The sequence below is a fragment of the Ursus americanus genome, chromosome 17, assembly GCF_024610735.1.
Source record: "Ursus americanus isolate L20-20 chromosome 17, mUrsAme1.1.p, whole genome shotgun sequence".
Classification (NCBI taxonomy): domain Eukaryota; kingdom Metazoa; phylum Chordata; class Mammalia; order Carnivora; family Ursidae; genus Ursus; species Ursus americanus.
In genome coordinates this window covers 36,110,551-36,128,613 of record NC_142143.1, presented here as the reverse complement: position 1 = coordinate 36,128,613, position 18,063 = coordinate 36,110,551, and the positions used below count along the sequence as shown (strand labels likewise).

Here is an 18,063-nt window from a genome sequence, read left to right as displayed (position 1 = left end):
TCGCACTGATAGAAGAACATTGCCAGTGCCTGTGTCTGAATTTGCCAGATCAAAAGCTATTAAAATCACAACCACTAGAGGCGCTTTCTTAGTTTCTTCTGATGCATAAATCAGCACTACCAGGTGGTAGCCCCTGGGTTTGAAAAGTTTTCACAGTCTTCCCCTTACAACCTGGATACACCTTCCAAGACTAAAGTAGACCTTAGTCCATATCCCTCAACCAAAGTACCGGTGGTACTATGTACCATATTTTTTTTGGTAAATATATGTTTTAGAACCTATTTGTGTCTGTATTTTCTTCATATTTACTCCAGTCTTATTTCCAATAAAGACTTTTTCTTCTTAGCTTCCCCAGGAGCTTTGATTCCCCTTCAGTACAGGTTCTATATAGCTCTAGAGGCACAGATGTTTGTCCCTGTCTTCCTCATCAGTATGGCAGTTCTTAGCATGCTGCTGACTCTGACTTTATTTATACTGTATGTCTGCTGTTCTTCAGCATAAAACAAAATTGCTCAGGGCTCAGAATTCTTTCTGGGGTCATGCTATGATCCCCAATAACTATCGCTTAGTTTCCGAATTGGATGGAGTTGATCAGAAAATAATTATCATCAATTCCCTTTTCATCTGGTCTGATATAGAGACACACAGTCACTGAAAATGGGTAAGAAGGCCTAGGTTTCTAGAAGAATCTATATTTTACCAGACTTTAAATTATATCCTGGATACCTTGATTTTGAAAGAATATTGATAAAATTTCTGATTCAGTTATTCCTCATCAAAGTTAAATACAAAATAAAAATAGAAAAAATCCATGATAGAAAGGCAATTAAATATATGTTAAAAGGGAAAAGTAAATTACAGATTCTAAAATGAATATATATGTTGAAAATAGGAATAAATAAAATGATTACTATGCTAGCAAAATAAATATTTTAAAATAACTACACTATCATGAATTACACTGTAATATATTGGAAATGACAAATAATTTGGTAAGATTATAAATAATTGTCAAATAAAAAAATTGAAACAGTGCCTTGGCATGTATATTTTATATTTTAAAAAATCATCTTCTATCTTCTTTCCTTATGCAGTATTTTTTTTTACAGCTTAAGAAGTTCCTCTCCTGAGAAACAAATCCAAAGAGGATTTAATTCACCTGCTGAGTAACATTTAATCACACAGCTGGTCAGATATCAGTTTCCCATGGCTTCTGATGTTTTGTGTGGGTTTTACATTACAGAAGTTGGGAAGGGCATTTCTGAATATACCACATTTGTAAATTTGCAAACATAAATATTATTCTCAGAAATTCTTTTGGTGCCAGGACAGGACAGTAAGCCTGGGAGCTGGAGCATTGCTTGTAAAACTAAAGAAAGTGCTAAGAAATCTGTATCATTCTGTTCAGCATTTACTATTTGAGGTAGGAACTAAATATTTTCCCAATAATTTAACTATAGTTGTAAGTTAAATAGGAAAAGATGGAAAAAAGAAGATGCAATCACGAATAGCCAATATGATGAAAAAAGATATCAGAAGAAAAAATAAATATATAGGAAGACACACACACACACACACACACACACACACACACACACACATAGGGCAAATGTATATATTATCCTTTTAGGAAATACATTTTTCATATTCTTTTTGTTTTAGACAATTATAAACATGTCCATCCATCCATCCATCCATCACCTATCTATGTACATATATTTATATATTTACCTAGGATCATTTCAAATGTACCAATCTATATTTTTATTCGATTAGTGACTGACAATAACTAACGAACACAATCCCTATTGCCCTATTCCTTCCTCTGTCTCCCCACCTATATAGTGTAGAGTTTGTTTGTGGAAGCTGTGTTAGGTTTAAACAAAGAAATCCTGTACTTTTTCGCCCTGCATATCATAATTCTTTATTTTGACTGAAAAAAATTATTTTGGCTTTTTATAGGTATCTCAACTGTTTCAGCAGAAAAGCTTGTATAGATATCTGTGCCTTAAGTGGCAGTATGCTCAGTGGTTTTAAACTGGTTTGAAACACTGACACTAGGATACATTTCTCAGTTCCACAAATTACTAAGACATTGTTTACTCATCAATAAATAAGAATAACAGTAATAACACTTGCCTCATAGGGGCCTGTCACAGAGTCAGCATCAAATAAATTCTAGCTATTGTCATTCACAGAGAAATCGAAAGGGCTGTACGTTTTACAATATTCTTCCCTTGTAAGTTCTGTCCAACATTAGTCAGCTAAACTGAATTTACAGAGCTGATAGAAAAAGAAAATTTGTCAGGGAGAAAAAAGAAGAAATGCAAAGATGGGAAATGAAATGAAAAGCAGACGGGCCCTCAGAAGTGACCGAAATGAGTGGCAGTGAAGAGTCAAACGCATGCACACTTACGGAGCTGCCCAAGTCGGGCTTTTTCTTTTTTACCAAACAGACGTCCTATTGAAGACTTGATTCCCTTCTTCTTGGGGGCTTTGTGAAGAGAGTCTTGGCTGCTATTGGCACTGCCAAGCCCAAGGCTTTCTGGCTCAAGGGAGGCAGACAAACTACTGCAAAACACAAAAGAGAGCAAACTGCTTGTCCCACAAGGTACACAAGACTTGTTCCTTTAGAAAGGGACGAATGGAAGAACACTTATTTTCTCTCTTTCCTCCCACGTTTGCTCTTAAGCATACTGAAGTTTTTTTGGTTTTTCTTTTTTTTTCCAGCTTTAGGGCCCTGAGCCTCCAAATTTTCTCTAGAAAAGATTATTTTTGTTCTAAATGTTTTCCCCCCTTATTATTGATACAATCTCAAATGAATCAATGAACACAGGTTGGCTTATTAATTGCATGTTGAATGACATTCCTTTCTTTAGCATGTGACCCTTTCCCTATTTCCTTCTTGGAGTTTATGTGTGTTTTTTTTTTTAAGTCATAAACGTAATGACCTATGATAAGACATTTAAATTTAACTAACAGTGAAATTTAAGCTGCTATTCCAACCCACATTTTACTGAGTTTTCTTCTAGCCACCTTCTCTCTCTCAGTTTTAGAGTCTAATTCGTTTAATTTTAAATCATCTAGGTAGGATTTAGAAGCAACTAATCATATGCTCTGGTGATCACTTTATGTTTTTTCTTACAGTTCTCAGGTATCCTTTTAGGTACATGATAAACTGAAATGAATTCCAAGCAGTTGCTTGAGGTTTCATTCCCGGTCAATGTAACTGACACTGTATTCATAGGAGACGTTCAATATATATTGCTATCTATTCTACAGCTGTTAATGTGACAACACCATGATGAATTACTTTACTTATTTGTCCTAATAAATGAGTTCACATTCTCTAAACTCCAAACCAATAGCTTTCACATGTTAAGGTATAATTCACTCTTTTCTTGGAGGGTGAAAGCATATATTTTGAAACTGGAGTAACTGGTGGTTTTTTTTCACATTAGAAATTAAAAATAAACAAAACTGGGAAAAAAAAGTGCCTGCCAGCACAGAAAGGTCTGTTTTCAAACATAGTTGTTGTAAAACACATACTATTTAGAAGACAGATTCTTACGTAAGTTATTAATACTAAGTCATTATGTTCAGTTATATCAATTATGTGTCTAGAGATGCTGCAATTGATAAGACTGTAAAAGGCTATATATTTAAGATGTGAATTGCAAATTTAGATTTATTTATGCCATTATTATGGAGATCTGTTTGCAATTTTATAGTCAGACAGAAAGGACCTTAGGATGAGTTACTATGAAAAATGGGTATTTCCCTTACTTTTTCTTTTAACATTTTGGCAAATATACTTTTTTTTTCATAAGAATTTTGTGCCTGAGTGGCTGTTCTAGCTGGCAGCACCAGCCCCCGGACCGTGGTGTACATATCTGTCTGCTATAAGTAAATGATGTGCAATTATGAACTTTACAGACTCTCATTATTCTTACACCTAAGCCAAATTTATAGTCTCGTCCTAGAATCCCTTATTTTTTTTTGTTATTCTTCCAAATAAGTCCTTCCATTAGCCTGACTTTAATAGGAAGTATCTACTAAAAATGGAAGAGTTAATCTCATCCACATTGGCTAATAAGACCACGAATATATAGTTATTTTTAAAACTAAAAATTTGATCTCAGAATGCAAGTTTTTTTTTTTTTTTTCCACTAGTGATGCTGGGAGGAGGGTGCAGGGTAATACTCTAATGGAGAGTTAGAGCTCAATTCAAATTTCTCATATAAACGTTTAAGCAGTCTATCTGACGACGCTGAAAGAAAGGAATATTTTCAGAAGGAGAGCATGCCTTGTGCTGTGTGCTGGGAGAATCATACCTTCGGGCATCATTGTGGTAGGAGGAGGGAAGGGTGTGAGTCATCCTGATGGTTCTAGGGGTAGGGGGAGGAGAAGTTTCACATTTAATTGTTGCTTTATCCTCCCGACCATCTTCTTCCACCACTGCAATCTAGAAGCGAAAACAATACATTCAGATGAACTCTTTCTAGATTTCAACTGAAATTGATGGAAATGGAGAAATCATTAAGCAAGGCTATTTGAGTAACTCTAATACAAAAACAAAATAAAAAACTTGGGGCATATAGGTCTTACACATATAAATTCACATTACTGAAGAGTGTGACTGTCATAACTGTTTAAAAGTGAAGACATTCCAGTTTGAAAAAAAAAAAAACCCATTTACACAAAAATATTATTTCAGAGTAAATAAATACCATAGGTCAACAGGGACTATAAAAAAACTATCCTAGAATCCATTTCAATATATCAGGAATGTAAATGCTTTATAAAAACTTACTGAACACATTATTTGAGCTAATTCACTAAAAAAAGTATGCATAGGCAGGTCATCATAACATGGATATCTTTTACACAGATTTTTGAAGTGAGAAGAGAAGGTGGCAAAAACACTGCTTTACCAGATAAAGTGTATTAAATCAGGCTAATGAAATGTGTTCCAGATGTTTAAAAAACGAGTGGCAGTTTATTAGAAAAAAAATTCTTGAAAATTGTTTCATTTACTACCTCTCACGGGAACATGGACAGAGGCATACAGAAAACAGAAGATGGGGTGGAAGGGATTTCTTTAAAGAATTTAGTTCAGAATCCAGAGCAATTCAGGATACCATAAATTTTGCCAGAGATAGACATATAAAACTGCATTACAGTAAGACTTTTCAACAATCGAGTTGGTTTTATGTAAAGAGGTATTTTTTTACAACAATCCTGCATTTTTTTTCATGGCATCACTGTGCATCGAAATACATACACATAGAAAGACTGTGGAAAGCATAGTTAGAAGATACAGTTCTGGAAGTTCTGATACAAAAAGTTAGCAATATGGCTATAGCAAAAATTTTAAAGCTGTTTATCATCTTACGTCTACATAATGTCTTCCTTTATTTCTATGTTAAGCTATTATGCATAAATGTGTTTACATATGACATAGGATAAAGACCTCATGCATTGGAGAAACTGAATTGTTTGACTGGGCTTTTGTCATCTAAGCCTAGATGACTTTTAACAGTTCATATAGGCATCTTTATAGGATTTCTTCACTCCATTTCAACGAGTATAGTGCCGCCAGAAGAATCTTTTTCAAGAACTACTTTCAGCATGTTATTACTCTGCAAAACTCTTTCTAAACTCACTTCTCATCTAAATTCATAAAGTGTGTTTCCAAACTCTACCTAATATGTGTTTATGTCTTCACGGTCCCATGATCTAGCCATAATTGTTTTCTGTGATTATTTCTGCTAAGCCTGACCCTTCTGCTTCCAGATTTTTTCCCCTGAAACACCTCCTAAAATGCCTTATTCTCTCCACACTGCCAGTCAAACTATGCCAACTTTCCAAATACCAGCTTTTAAAAACATCAGATACGAACTGTTCGTCTGAATAATGCTTGGAGCTTATACTATATAAATAAAATAGAGGAGACAGGATTTGGAATCAGAGATGGATTTGAATTCTGGTTTCTCTTATTTGTTGAATATCATGTGCTAATTACTTACCTTCTCTAAGATTCAATTTCCTCATCAGTAAAATGGACGTGATAATACTTATCTTAACGTGTTCTTTTGAAGTGCAAATGGATCACACCTGTAACTCCTTAGCCTGATATACAACGGTTTTTAGTTTGTAGTCTTTCCATGACCTACTTTTCTTACCAACTATTTCTTCACCCCCTGAATTCCCTGAGCCTGAGCCTGCATTTTTGTACCGGACCTTCCTTTGTGACTTTTTTTTTTCATATCCACTGAACGTCTACATCCGTCTACTCAGATTTCTTTCTATATTCCCAGAATAATCCTTTTAAGTGGTAGAGGAAGTCAGAGACAACTTTATGCACGATAAATTTGACAGTTGAGAACCAACTGGTAGTATCAAGGAGAAGATACAATAGGAAGATGGATGTTAACTCAAGAAAAAAATATTCCATCAATCTAAGCCACACAAATATAATATAGATTTCTTTAATTTAAAAAAGACAAAGAAAAAATAGTTTTCTGGTTCCTGAAGAGTTTGGACATAGTCTATCACATCTTGATGATGCTGAAAAACAGATTTATGCACTAGATAGTAGGTTGAATCTTTGAAATCTTTCCCATCTGATATTCCGTGAGTCTGAGCTCTGCTGTTCTCAATTATCTAACAAGATGTCATTTTGTGAATCAGAACTGGAGTCAATTTTGTTTCTCATTTCCAATATTTATTCTATTTATGTCACACCAAATAGGAAGGCAGCAGATTAATTATATTTTTATAAGTTCTGTATTCTTGATGCTCTGGCATCTGCTGCTATGCTGACCCAGGGCGCAATGTTCCTCCCAGGGCTGGCTAATTCCTAGAGATAGTAAACTACTTTCCTGGAGTGTGCCTTTCACATGCACGTCAATCAATCTAGGCCAGTATGCCAAATCATACTCTCTAGCTGGCTTTTACACATCAGGAGGCGACATTCCTCTGCCTTAATTATCCCAGGCCAGGAATCAGAAAACTAGAGATGGCCCCAATACCTAGAGCTCACTGACACAATTAAAACTAGCCAGTCCCAAGCCTGCTTATCCTGCCTTACCTTTCCAACAGATACCACAATGAAGCTCCTACTCATCCTTTCTCCTAGCTCTTTCTGCTTCAGGAGGACCTACTCGGGTACTTCCCTTTGCCTCTGCATTCCATGGCATGACCCCTCCTCTTTGGAAGTGTGAGTAACAAACTATCTTTACATTGGCAGTGGTCTCCCGATCTGTCAGTCTCACATACCTGAATAATAGTGAAACCTACATTTAAAAATAAGCAGCACTGTTTTAGCATTGACAATAAACAATCTAATTCTAGGATAGTTAGACCACATAATCTAATCATTACCCTAGAAAGCATAAACAATTTTATTTTGAGGCATTTGCTCTTACCATCATATTTACACAATTGGATAACACTTAAATACTTTTAATATTTATTTTTGTGTGAATAAAATGGTTCAACTAATGGGAATATAATTTTAAAGCTTTCATAGAAAAACAATATTCAACTAGCAATCATATAAAAGATATTTACAGTACCTTTCTCCGATGTTTCCTTAGATCACTTGGCTGTGATTGGCAGTAATAAAAGCAACATAAAACAGAACTAATTAATGAGTACCATTTGACCATGTTACAGTTTAAATAGTATTCTATAACTTCACTGTCTTGTTTATTCATTCCATTGTTTTCTAAATAAATGTCTTTAACCATTACAGAAGGACTCCTCCTGAGAGTGACTTCAGAGAGGAAACTTCTTAGATGGAATGGGTGGGGGGCATGTCCACATGATGGGGTCAAACATATATGTATGAGATCTGAGACATGGAACCCTAGGGAACAGGAAGCGCATATGGAATGATCTAGCCAGAAATAAATATGGGACTATATCCTCCCGAGAAAATATAAATGGAATGAAGGAGATCATACATAAATGAAGAACCAATGCACATATATGGAGTTTACAAACATTCCCTTTTGCCCTACCTATGCAGACCCTTCTTCCTCCCTGGGGCAGGGTTGCTATTCCTGATGTATCTCAAACTTCCTGGCATCCTAACAAATCTCTCATTCCCAAATGCCAAGAGCTCTGGCCTCAGTGTAACGTGTTTCTACGGCTGCTGTTTTCTTGTCAATGTGCTTTTACAGAATTTTTTTAAAAGTTAATTCTTTCTGATTTCCGATGAACCTTGTATTCACTTACTATCTTTGTTAATTTTTCTTGTGTGAGTAAAACAATTTTATTCCATTTTAGTTACATTTACATTTATATATTTTTTGTATTGGAAATCGGTTGATTTACTTCATTCAATATTCTAACTAGATATTGGTAGAATGTTCTTTATGTTTATAGATTTGTGGTGAGGTAAAAGTAAGTAAGAGCACATTTTATAATCAGGACAAATAACAATGTTTGCAAAACATATAAACAAACACAATACAAATGAATACAAATTTCTGCTTTTCTGTCCCTAAAATTTTTCCGTTTCCTCTGAATATTCAAACATGGATTATATCCAACAAAATTATTCCCCCTCCAATATTTTCTATAGGTAAAAGAAAATCTACTTATCTTTCACTATAGCAGTGACGAATTTAATGACAAAGTTTTATTAGGTGATAAGGACTTTCCGGGTTTCATTTCCTGTTTTTCTGAGTCAGATATGGGAAATTCTAGGTACTTTTTTACCCTCAAAAAATGTTTAAATATTTTTAAGTACTGTAATTACAGTGTAATAATGTTCATTTACCTTGATTTATTTATGACTAACTGCTCAAGAAAATGCATGAAAGCTGTGGCATCTTTTTCATTTATACACATTATTTTATTAGTATAAAATAATAACACTATCAAAGATTATGACACTAATGTTTATGAAAATACTTAAAAGAGCAAAACACTATGTTGCAAAAACGTAAGGAAGAATAGCAGGACAGAAATAACCAAAGCTTCCTTGCCTTGAATGCTGACTAAATTATGCTCTCTGGGCCAACATTCTTACTGTAGCTTTGATAATAAACAAGTCATCAATATATGTAGCAAATATAAACAGAAACTAAGCCGGAGACAATATCCTGTTTAGTTAATAAAGTCAGATAGATGGTACCTAGATTTCTAAAAAAGCAGATCACAATGTAGCTCCGTAGACTGGGTATAACTTAGTACATAGGCTAAAAGTCTGTGCTGTGTCAAGGTGGGGTCAATTCTGATTAGCTGTCCTTTGTCTTGATTGGGCATTGTCTATTATGTCTATTTAAAAAATATTTTTTTAAGATTTTATTTATTTTTTTATTTATTTGTGAGAAGAGAGCAAGCATGAGCATGGGGGAGGTTGGCAGAGGGAGATGCAGACTCCCTGCTGAGCAGACAGCCTAACTAGGGGCTAGATCCCAGGACAAGCCTGGAGCTCAAGACCTAAGCCAAAGGCAGCCACTTAACTCACTGAGCCACCCAGGTGCCCCTATTCTAAAAATATTTTTAATATCAAATCTGGAAGTGAGCACAGGCTAGAGGGCTCAGTGGCTTAAGAAGGCAAAAGTTTCCTTTTTTTTTTTTTTAATTTTGCCATTTTTCTTTTATGTTGACTTTATTGTATGGAAGTCCATAATCATAAAGAGTTTGAATGTGAAAAATGCTGCCACACCATAAAAATAGTCTTCTGTTTCAATTCTCAATTGCAAAATTAAAGAAAAAGATATTTAACTTACATATATAACAAATTTTGTAAAAGTAAAATTTTAAAAAAATTTACACGGTGGCTTTTCCCTCAAGGTGAGAGCATTATATATATATATATAGATAGATACAATTTCTTTATAAATATGTGTATTATGTGTGTATTAAAATAAATCAATTCCAATGGAAATAATTTTTACAATTTATTAGCTGCAATATATTATTGCAACATATTTATGTAAAGATGTCATTTAGAAAATGAATTAAAATTTTTTGTTCAGATATTTTACACACATACACACACAGATATAGACATTGTGACACTTTTTATAGAAGCTTCACAGTCTTCTGACAGTATCTAGAAACACTGATACACTTCATATTCTGCAGTATCATTAGTTTCTCCTCCATTTGTTGTATTTGTGATAGTTTACACTGTATAACTGTATAGTTATTTCACGTATTTGTTTTTAATTAATTTCTATCCCCAAACTCATTTTTAATTAGAATTTTATTATTTTAATAGTAAAGTTTTAATATTCATTACAAAAACAGAATTTTACCTCCAAAAATAGTTCAGAATATTTAAATCTTCATTTTTGTCATTTAAACATATTTCCAGTTAATCACACACACACACAAAAGGGACAGAATAACATATGTTTTTGTGTCAGCAAATTTGAAGAAAAATCCAGCTCCACTTACTGTGTTGAACATGAGCAATTTACTCATGCTCTCAAACTCCAGTTACCTCTGCTCTCTGTTGAGGTGATGCCCTCAGACTTGCAGATGTTATCATGAGAATTAAGTGACCAACCATCATAGCATTCAGTAGTCATTCCCATCATTTCTTCCAGAGGTTTCTCTATATTATTTTTAGCAAAGGGTACTTTGATTTTCTCTCAATTACGTTCAGGGTACCTCCTAAATTTAGGTTTCCAACTATTAATCCCAAATGTAAAAATAAGTGAAATAAAGAATTAAAGAATAAAGAAGGGTAAATATGTTGACATGAAATTCTAAAACAAAACTGAGAAATCATCACTATTATTTTTGATGGCTCGTCTTATTAAAATTATATTATCTATATTATAAAATGTTAATATTCTATGTTGTTCTATTGAAGCAATTATATTTTTTGTGATTTACTGAATTAAAAATAAAATACCAGTCCCAATTTACTTAATCAAGATATCATCAGTAAAAATTTACTTAATGGTTTAAAAGTCATTCAGATAGCTGCTGTGATATTTAGACTGCTGCTCTTCTATTTACTTATTATGTGACCTTAGAAAATTACACCTTTTTAGGCTACATTTGCTTGTCTCATATTGGGATTAATAGTTGCACCTACCACATAGGGATGTTGCAAAAAAGGAAAAACAATAAAAACCACGGAAGGTCCTTAGAATACTAACATCCAATAAGTATCAGCTCATGAACCATTAAGGAAACGTTCTCTGTGCATATCATACCAGTGTCATGACTCCCATCCGATCCATTTCCCTGGCAGGACTCCGAGGGGTGAGCTTTGGCGTTGAATGTCCACTCGGGGGAGATGAACTGGCCAGCGAAGAAGCTGTAACGGAGGCAGTGATGGAGGTACCTGGGTGGACTCTTGCTAAATTCAGGCCTTCCAGGCTCACACTGGCCACTCTATTCTCAATTTCTTCAGCACGTAACTCTGTAGATTCTTTCTCTTCCTGAATTAGCCTGAAAGATACAGTTTAATTTGGATCCATTATATGCTGCTAAGATGGTAACTGGAATTCACAGAAATAAATAAATAAATAAAAGCTCTGTGAACATTTTATATCAAATCTAATGTTTTCTTTGCTCTAAAGGCAATGATATAACTTTCAATAAATTCCAGAGGCTTTCTGGCTGAAATTTAGAAAATCCTTCTTCTCAAATGATATATAACTCCTCCCCACTTTCAGTCTAACCCTCTTTCTATACTACCACCTGCTAAAACTTTTTTTTTTTTCACCTGCTAAACCTTTTAAAACCTTGCCTGCCTGGATGATTTCTGCCACTAATCCTTTTTTCCCCCTGCCATTCATCCTAATCTTACATTTGAACTGGGGTGCCAATAAATGAGACTTTTAGAAACTCAGATTCCAACAAAGATATTGAATCTTACCTCCCACCTGATGAAAGAGAACAACTGACAGAATCTTCAATGAATGGTCATTCATAATTATCATCTGGTCAATAAAACCCTGAGACTTTTTTCCAAACAATACCTACTTAGCCAAGTCAACTTCAAATAAGCACCAGGCAATGTAATAATATGGAGATGATCTATCTATAGGTAGATAGATATACACATAATAAAAGAAATAGTTTTAACTGTTGCTATAAATGCTTTTAAGAAGACAAAGCACTATTGCTCATTTTTTCTTTAAGGAGAAGCTTCAAGAATATGTATAAATTAACTATTACAGAGATGCAAAGAACAAAGAGCTTTACTGGATTACATAAATATCCTATTTAAGTTGAGTCTATATACATTTTGTATATTGGTAAAATGAAACTGTGTACCAGTAGTTGATTTAAAAAATGAGGATCAATAACCCCCCTCAGATATTTTCCTCTTAACTACAAATGGCTTATTATGATCTCCTATGATACATAGTCCTTAAATCCAAGGTTATGATAACTGCGAAGTTTTCTTTTTGCATATTTACTTTGGAAACCACTTTTGTGGTTTCTTACAAAACTACACATACTCTCACCAAATCATTCAGTAATTGTGTTCCTTGGTATTTACCTAAAGGAGCTGAAAACTTATGTGCACACAAAAACTGGCATACAGATGTTTATAGCAACTTTATACATAATTGACAAAACATGAAAGCAACCAAGATCTCCTTTAGTTGGTGAAGGGATAATCTGTGGTATATCAGGTGAATGGAATCTTACTCAGGGCTAAAAAGAAATGAGCTATTAAGCCATGAAAAGAGATGGAAGAACACTAAATGCAAATGACTAAGCAAAAGAAGCCAGTCAAAACAGGCTACATATCATATGATTCCAACCATATGACACTCTAGGAAAGGCAAAACTACAGGGGCAGGAAAAAGATCAGTGGTTGTCAGAGGTCAGGAGGGGGAAGAAATGAATAGGCAGAACACAGAGGACTTTTAATAGTAGTGAAAGTGCTCTGTATGCCATAATGATGGATACTTGCCGTACATTTTCCAAACCTATAGAATGTATACCATCAAAAGTAAACTGTAATGTAAACAATGGAATTCAGGTGATTACTATGTGTCATATAGGTGCATCGATTTTAATATACTACTGTGGTGAAGGGTGTTGACAGTGGGGGAGGCTGTGCATGTGTGAGGCCAAGGGATATATGGGAAATCTCTACACTTTGCTTGAACCTTGAACTTTGCGTGAACCTTTAACTGCTCCAAAAACTTAGGTCAAAAAATATTGAGGCACATTTACTCTTAGCTATAATTTTTCAGTTCCACAAAGAATATTCTGTGGTGCCTGGGTGGCTCAATCAGTTAAGCATCTGCCTTCATCTCAGATCATGATCCCAGGGTCCTGGGATCCAGCCCCATGCCTGACTTCCTGCTCAGTGGGGAGTCTCCTTGTCCTTCTCCCTCACCCTCTCCCCCCTCCCCGCTCTTTTCTTGCGTGCTCTCTCTCTCTCTCAAATAAATAAATACTTTTAAAAAAGAATATGAATTCTCTTACTTTGAAGTTTATTTTCATGGGTACATTTAAATTCACCCAAAGATCGGAATCCCAAAAGAAGGCTTAATCAAGTAACATTGCACAACATTATTAATGCTTTAAACACATTCCAATGAAAAAAAATGTCTCCTATTAAAAAAAAAAGGAAATTTTGTGCTTTGAAATGATTGGTGGGAAATGACTCCTTCAGAAAAAGTGTTTTTTCTACAAATAAATTGTATCTATGAACTCTAGACATTGTATTAATTGTAAAGGAAAGTCAAACCAGGAGAAATAAGCTGCGTAAGAGGTAGATTGAAGTTTAATTAAAGAGGAAATCCAATGCTACCTATATGTTCGGTTTATTTAGAAAAATAAATGATAATCCATTGATCTTTAGAATCCTGATGTAGATATAGAAACACACACACACACACACACACACACACACACACACACACACCAGATTCCCTTTGAAATGTCCTAATGTGTTGAGGAGAGAGTCCCATATAAATCATACAAAAGGATGAAATAATAAATAAGACCAGGAAAGTAAAGCACTCAGAATAGTAGCTAACTATAGATGCAAAGATTAACAAACAGGGCAGTGGCAAATGAAGTAATTTAATCCCTTCCTTTAAGGGAGAATTAGTAAACTGTAAGGAAACCAGAAAAGAGGAATTTTATTTAATGGCTAGAATAGTTTGTGAAAAAAGAAAAGTCTTAACCGGAAATGAATTCTAGTTAGTGTTAGTAGTTTTTACGAAGATGTTGTCACTGTTTTTATGAAGATGCTTATTTCTTTTTTATAATAAGTTTTTAAATTTTAATTCCAGCAGAGTTAACATACAGCGTTATAGTAGTTATATTAGTGTTATATTAATTTCAGGGGTACAATATAGTGACTCAACAATTCTATACATCTCAGTGCTCATCACGGTAAATGCACTCTTTAATCCCCATCACCTATTTCACCCATCCCCCCACCCTCTCCCCTCAATTTGTTCTCTACAGTTAAGAGTCCGTTTCTTGGTTTGCCTCCCTTTTTCCCCTTTGCTCATTTGTTTTGTTTCTTAAATTCCACACATGAGTGAAACCATTTGGTATTTGTCTTTCTCTGACTTATTTCACTTAGCATTATACTCTCTAGCTCCATCTATGTTGTTGCAAATGGCAAGATTTCCGGGGTTTTTTGTTGTTGTTGTTGTTGTTTTGTGGGGTTTTTGTTTGTTTGTTTTGAGAGAGAGAAGTGGGGGGAGGGGACAGGGGGAGAGGGGGAATTTTTTTATGTTGTACACCTGCAACATGTGCATTGGTTTTTTAAAATTTTTTTAATTTAAATTCAATTTAATTAACATGTACTGTATTATTAGTTTGAGAGGTAGAATTTAGTGATTCATCAGTTGCATATAACACCCAGTGCTCATTAGCTCAAGTGCCCTCCTTAATGCCCATCACCCAGTTACCCCATCCCCCCACTCGCCTCTCCTCCAGCAAGAGAATCTTAAGCAGGCTAGAGCCTGAGGCAGGACTCAATCTCACAACACTGAGATCGTGACCTGAGCTGAAATCAAGAGTCAGATACTTAGCCGACTGAGCCACTCAGGTGCTCCAAGATTTCATTCTATTTTAGGGCTGAATAATTCTCCATCGTATGTATATACCACTTCTTTACCCATTTATCTATAAATGGACACTCGGGCTGCTTCCATAGTCTGGTTACTGAAATAATGATGCAATAAACATAGGGTTGCATGTATCCCTTTGAAGTAGTGTTTGGTATTTTTTGAGTAAATACCTAGTAGTGTGATTACTGGATCTTAGGATAGTTTTTTGTTTTTTTTTTAAGATTTTATTTATTTTTCAGGGAGAGAGAGAGAGCACAAGCAGGGGGAGTGGCAGGCAGAGGGAGAAGCAGTCTCTCTGCTGGCAGGGAGCCCGATGTAGGGCTCCATCCCAGGACCCTGGGATCATGACCTGAGCGGGAGGCAGACGCTTAACCCACTGAGCCGCTGAGGCGTCCCGGGTAGTTCTCTTTTTAACTTTTTGAGGAACCTCCACACTGTTTTCCGGAGTGGCTGCACCAGTTTGCATTACCACCAACAGTGTAAAAGGATCCTCCTTTCTACATATCCTCACCAACGCTTGCTATTTCTTGTGTTTTTGATTTTAGCTATTCTGACAGGTATGAAGTGATATCTCATTGTGCTTTTGATTTGCATTTCTCTGATGATTGGTGATATTGAGTATCTTTTCATGAGTCTGTTGCCCATCTGTATGTCTTCTTTGGAAAAATGTTCATGTCTTCTGCCCATTTTTTAATTGGATTATTTATTTTGGGAGTGTTGAGCTGTATAAATTTTTTATGTATTTTGGATACTAACCCTTTATCAGATATGTCATTTGCAAATACCTTCTCCATTATGTAGGTTACCTTCTAGCTTTGTTATTGTTTGCTTCACTGTGCAGAAGCCTTTTTTATTTTGATGCAGTCCCAATAGTTCATTTTTGCTTTTGCTTCCCTTGCCTCAGGAGACATATCTAGAAAAATGCTGATGTCAGAAATTACTGCCTATGCTCTCTTCTAGGATTTTTAGGGTTTCAGGTCTCACAATTTAGATCTTTAATCCATTTTGAATGTATTCTGTGTATAGTGTAAGAAAGTGGTCTAGTTTCATTCTTTTGCATGTAGCTGTCCACTTTTCTCAACACCATTTGTTGAAGAGACTGTCTTTTTCCCATTGTATATTCTTTCCTCCTCTGTTGAAGATTAATTGTCCATATACCATTTTTCGGTGGAGTCTTTAGGGTTTTCTATATGTAGTATCATGTCATCTGCAAATAGTGAAAGTTTTAGTTCTTCCTTACCAATTTGGACATTTTTTTTTTCTTTCTTTTTCCTGTCTAATTGCTACAGCTGGGACTTCCAGTACTATATTGAATAACAGTGTTGAGAATGGACATCCTTGTCTTTTTCCGGACCTTAAGGGAAAAGCTCTGTTTTTCATCACTGAGTACGATGCTTGCTGTGGGTTTTTCACATAAAGCCTTTAATATGTTGACATATTTTTCCTCTAAATCTACTTTGTTGAGGGATTTTAATCATGAATGGATATTGTACTTTGTCAAATGCTTTTTCTTCATCTATTGAAATGATCATATGGTTTTTATCCTTTTTCTTATTGATGTGATACACATTGATTTGTGAATATTTAACCACCTTGCATTCTGGGATTAAATCCCACTTGATCACAGTGAATGATTTTTTTAATGTATTGTTGGATTTAGTTTGCTAGTGTTTTGTTGAGAATTTCTGCATCTATATTCAACAGAGATACTGGCCTATAGTTCTCTTTTTTTGTGTGATGTCTTTATTTGGTATCGGGGTGATAGTGGCCTCATAAAATGGATCTGGAAGTTTTCCTTTATCTTGTATTTTTTTTGGAATAGTTTGAGAAGAATTGGTATTACCTCTTCTTCAAATGTTTGGTAGAATTTGCCTGTGAAGTCATCTGGTTCTGGACTTTTGTTTCTTGGGAGTTTTTTGATTACTGATTCAATTTCATTGCTGATAATTGGTCTGTTCAAATTTTCTATTTCTTCCTGCTTCAGTTTTAGGTTATACATTTCTAGGAATTTATCCATTTCTTCAAGTTTGCCCAATTTGTTGGCATATAATTTTTCCTAATATTCTCTTACAACTGTTTGTATTTCTGTGGTGTTGCTTGTTATTTCTTCTCTTTCATTTGTGATTTTGTTTATTTGGGTCTTTATTTTACGAGTCTGGCTAGAGTTTTATCAATTTTGTTGATCTTTGAAAAGAACCAACTCCTGGTTTCATTTATCTCTTCTGTTAGTTTTTGTTTGTTTGTTCGTTTGTTTTTAGTTTCTGTATCATTTATTTCTGCTCTACTCTTTATTTCCTTCTTTCTGTGGTTTTGTGTTTTCTTTGTTTTTCTAGCTCCTTTAGGTGATAAGTTAGGTTGTTTATTTGCAATTCTTCTTGCTTCTAGCCTGCATTGCTATGATCTTTCCTCTTAGAACCACTTTTGCTGCATCCCAAAGATTTTGGACCATCGCATTTTCATTTTGACTTGTTTCCATGTAATTTTTTATATCTTCTTTCATTTCTCCATTGACTCATTTTTAATTTAGTAGCATGCTATTTAACTGCCATGTATTTGTGCTCTTTCCAGATTTTTCCGGTGGTTGACTTCAGTTTCATAGTGTTGTGGTCAGAAAAGATGCATGGGATGACTTCAATCTTTTTGAATCTGTTGACCTGTTTTGTGGCCTAATATGTGAACTATTCTGGAGAATGTTCCATGTGCATTTGAAGAGAATGTGTATTCTGCTGTTTTAGGATGGAACGTTCTGAATATATATGTTAAATCCATCTGGTCCAGTGTGTCATTTAAAGCCACTGTTTCCTTCTTGATTTTCTGTTTGGATGATCCATCCATTGACATAAGTTAAAGTCCCCTACTATTATTGTATTACTATCAATTAGTTCCTTAATGTTTGTTATTAACTGTTTTATGTATTTGGGTGCTCCCATGTTGGGTGCATATTTATAAATATTTTATCTTCTTGTTGGATTGTTCCATTTATTATATAGTGTCCTTTTTTGTCTCTTGTTATAGTCTTGGTTTT

General features: G+C 34.8%; 1 protein-coding gene across 4 annotated transcripts in view; it reads right to left on the bottom strand.

Annotated features, from left to right (window-relative positions):
* Positions 1 to 18,063, bottom strand: part of PPFIA2 (PPFI scaffold protein A2) — a 463,684-nt gene that overhangs the window by 65,445 nt on the left and 380,176 nt on the right. For all 4 annotated transcript variants that reach the window (XM_087868891.1, XM_087868889.1, XM_087868890.1 and 1 more), the window contains 4 exons: positions 11,193 to 11,430; positions 7,581 to 7,610; positions 4,335 to 4,465; positions 2,417 to 2,571 (listed from right to left, as the gene is read on the bottom strand). In XM_087868891.1, coding sequence (XP_087725017.1) covers positions 2,417 to 2,571; positions 4,335 to 4,465; positions 7,581 to 7,610; positions 11,193 to 11,430 — 554 coding nt within the window. The remainder of the gene's footprint in view (positions 1 to 2,416; positions 2,572 to 4,334; positions 4,466 to 7,580; positions 7,611 to 11,192; positions 11,431 to 18,063) is intronic.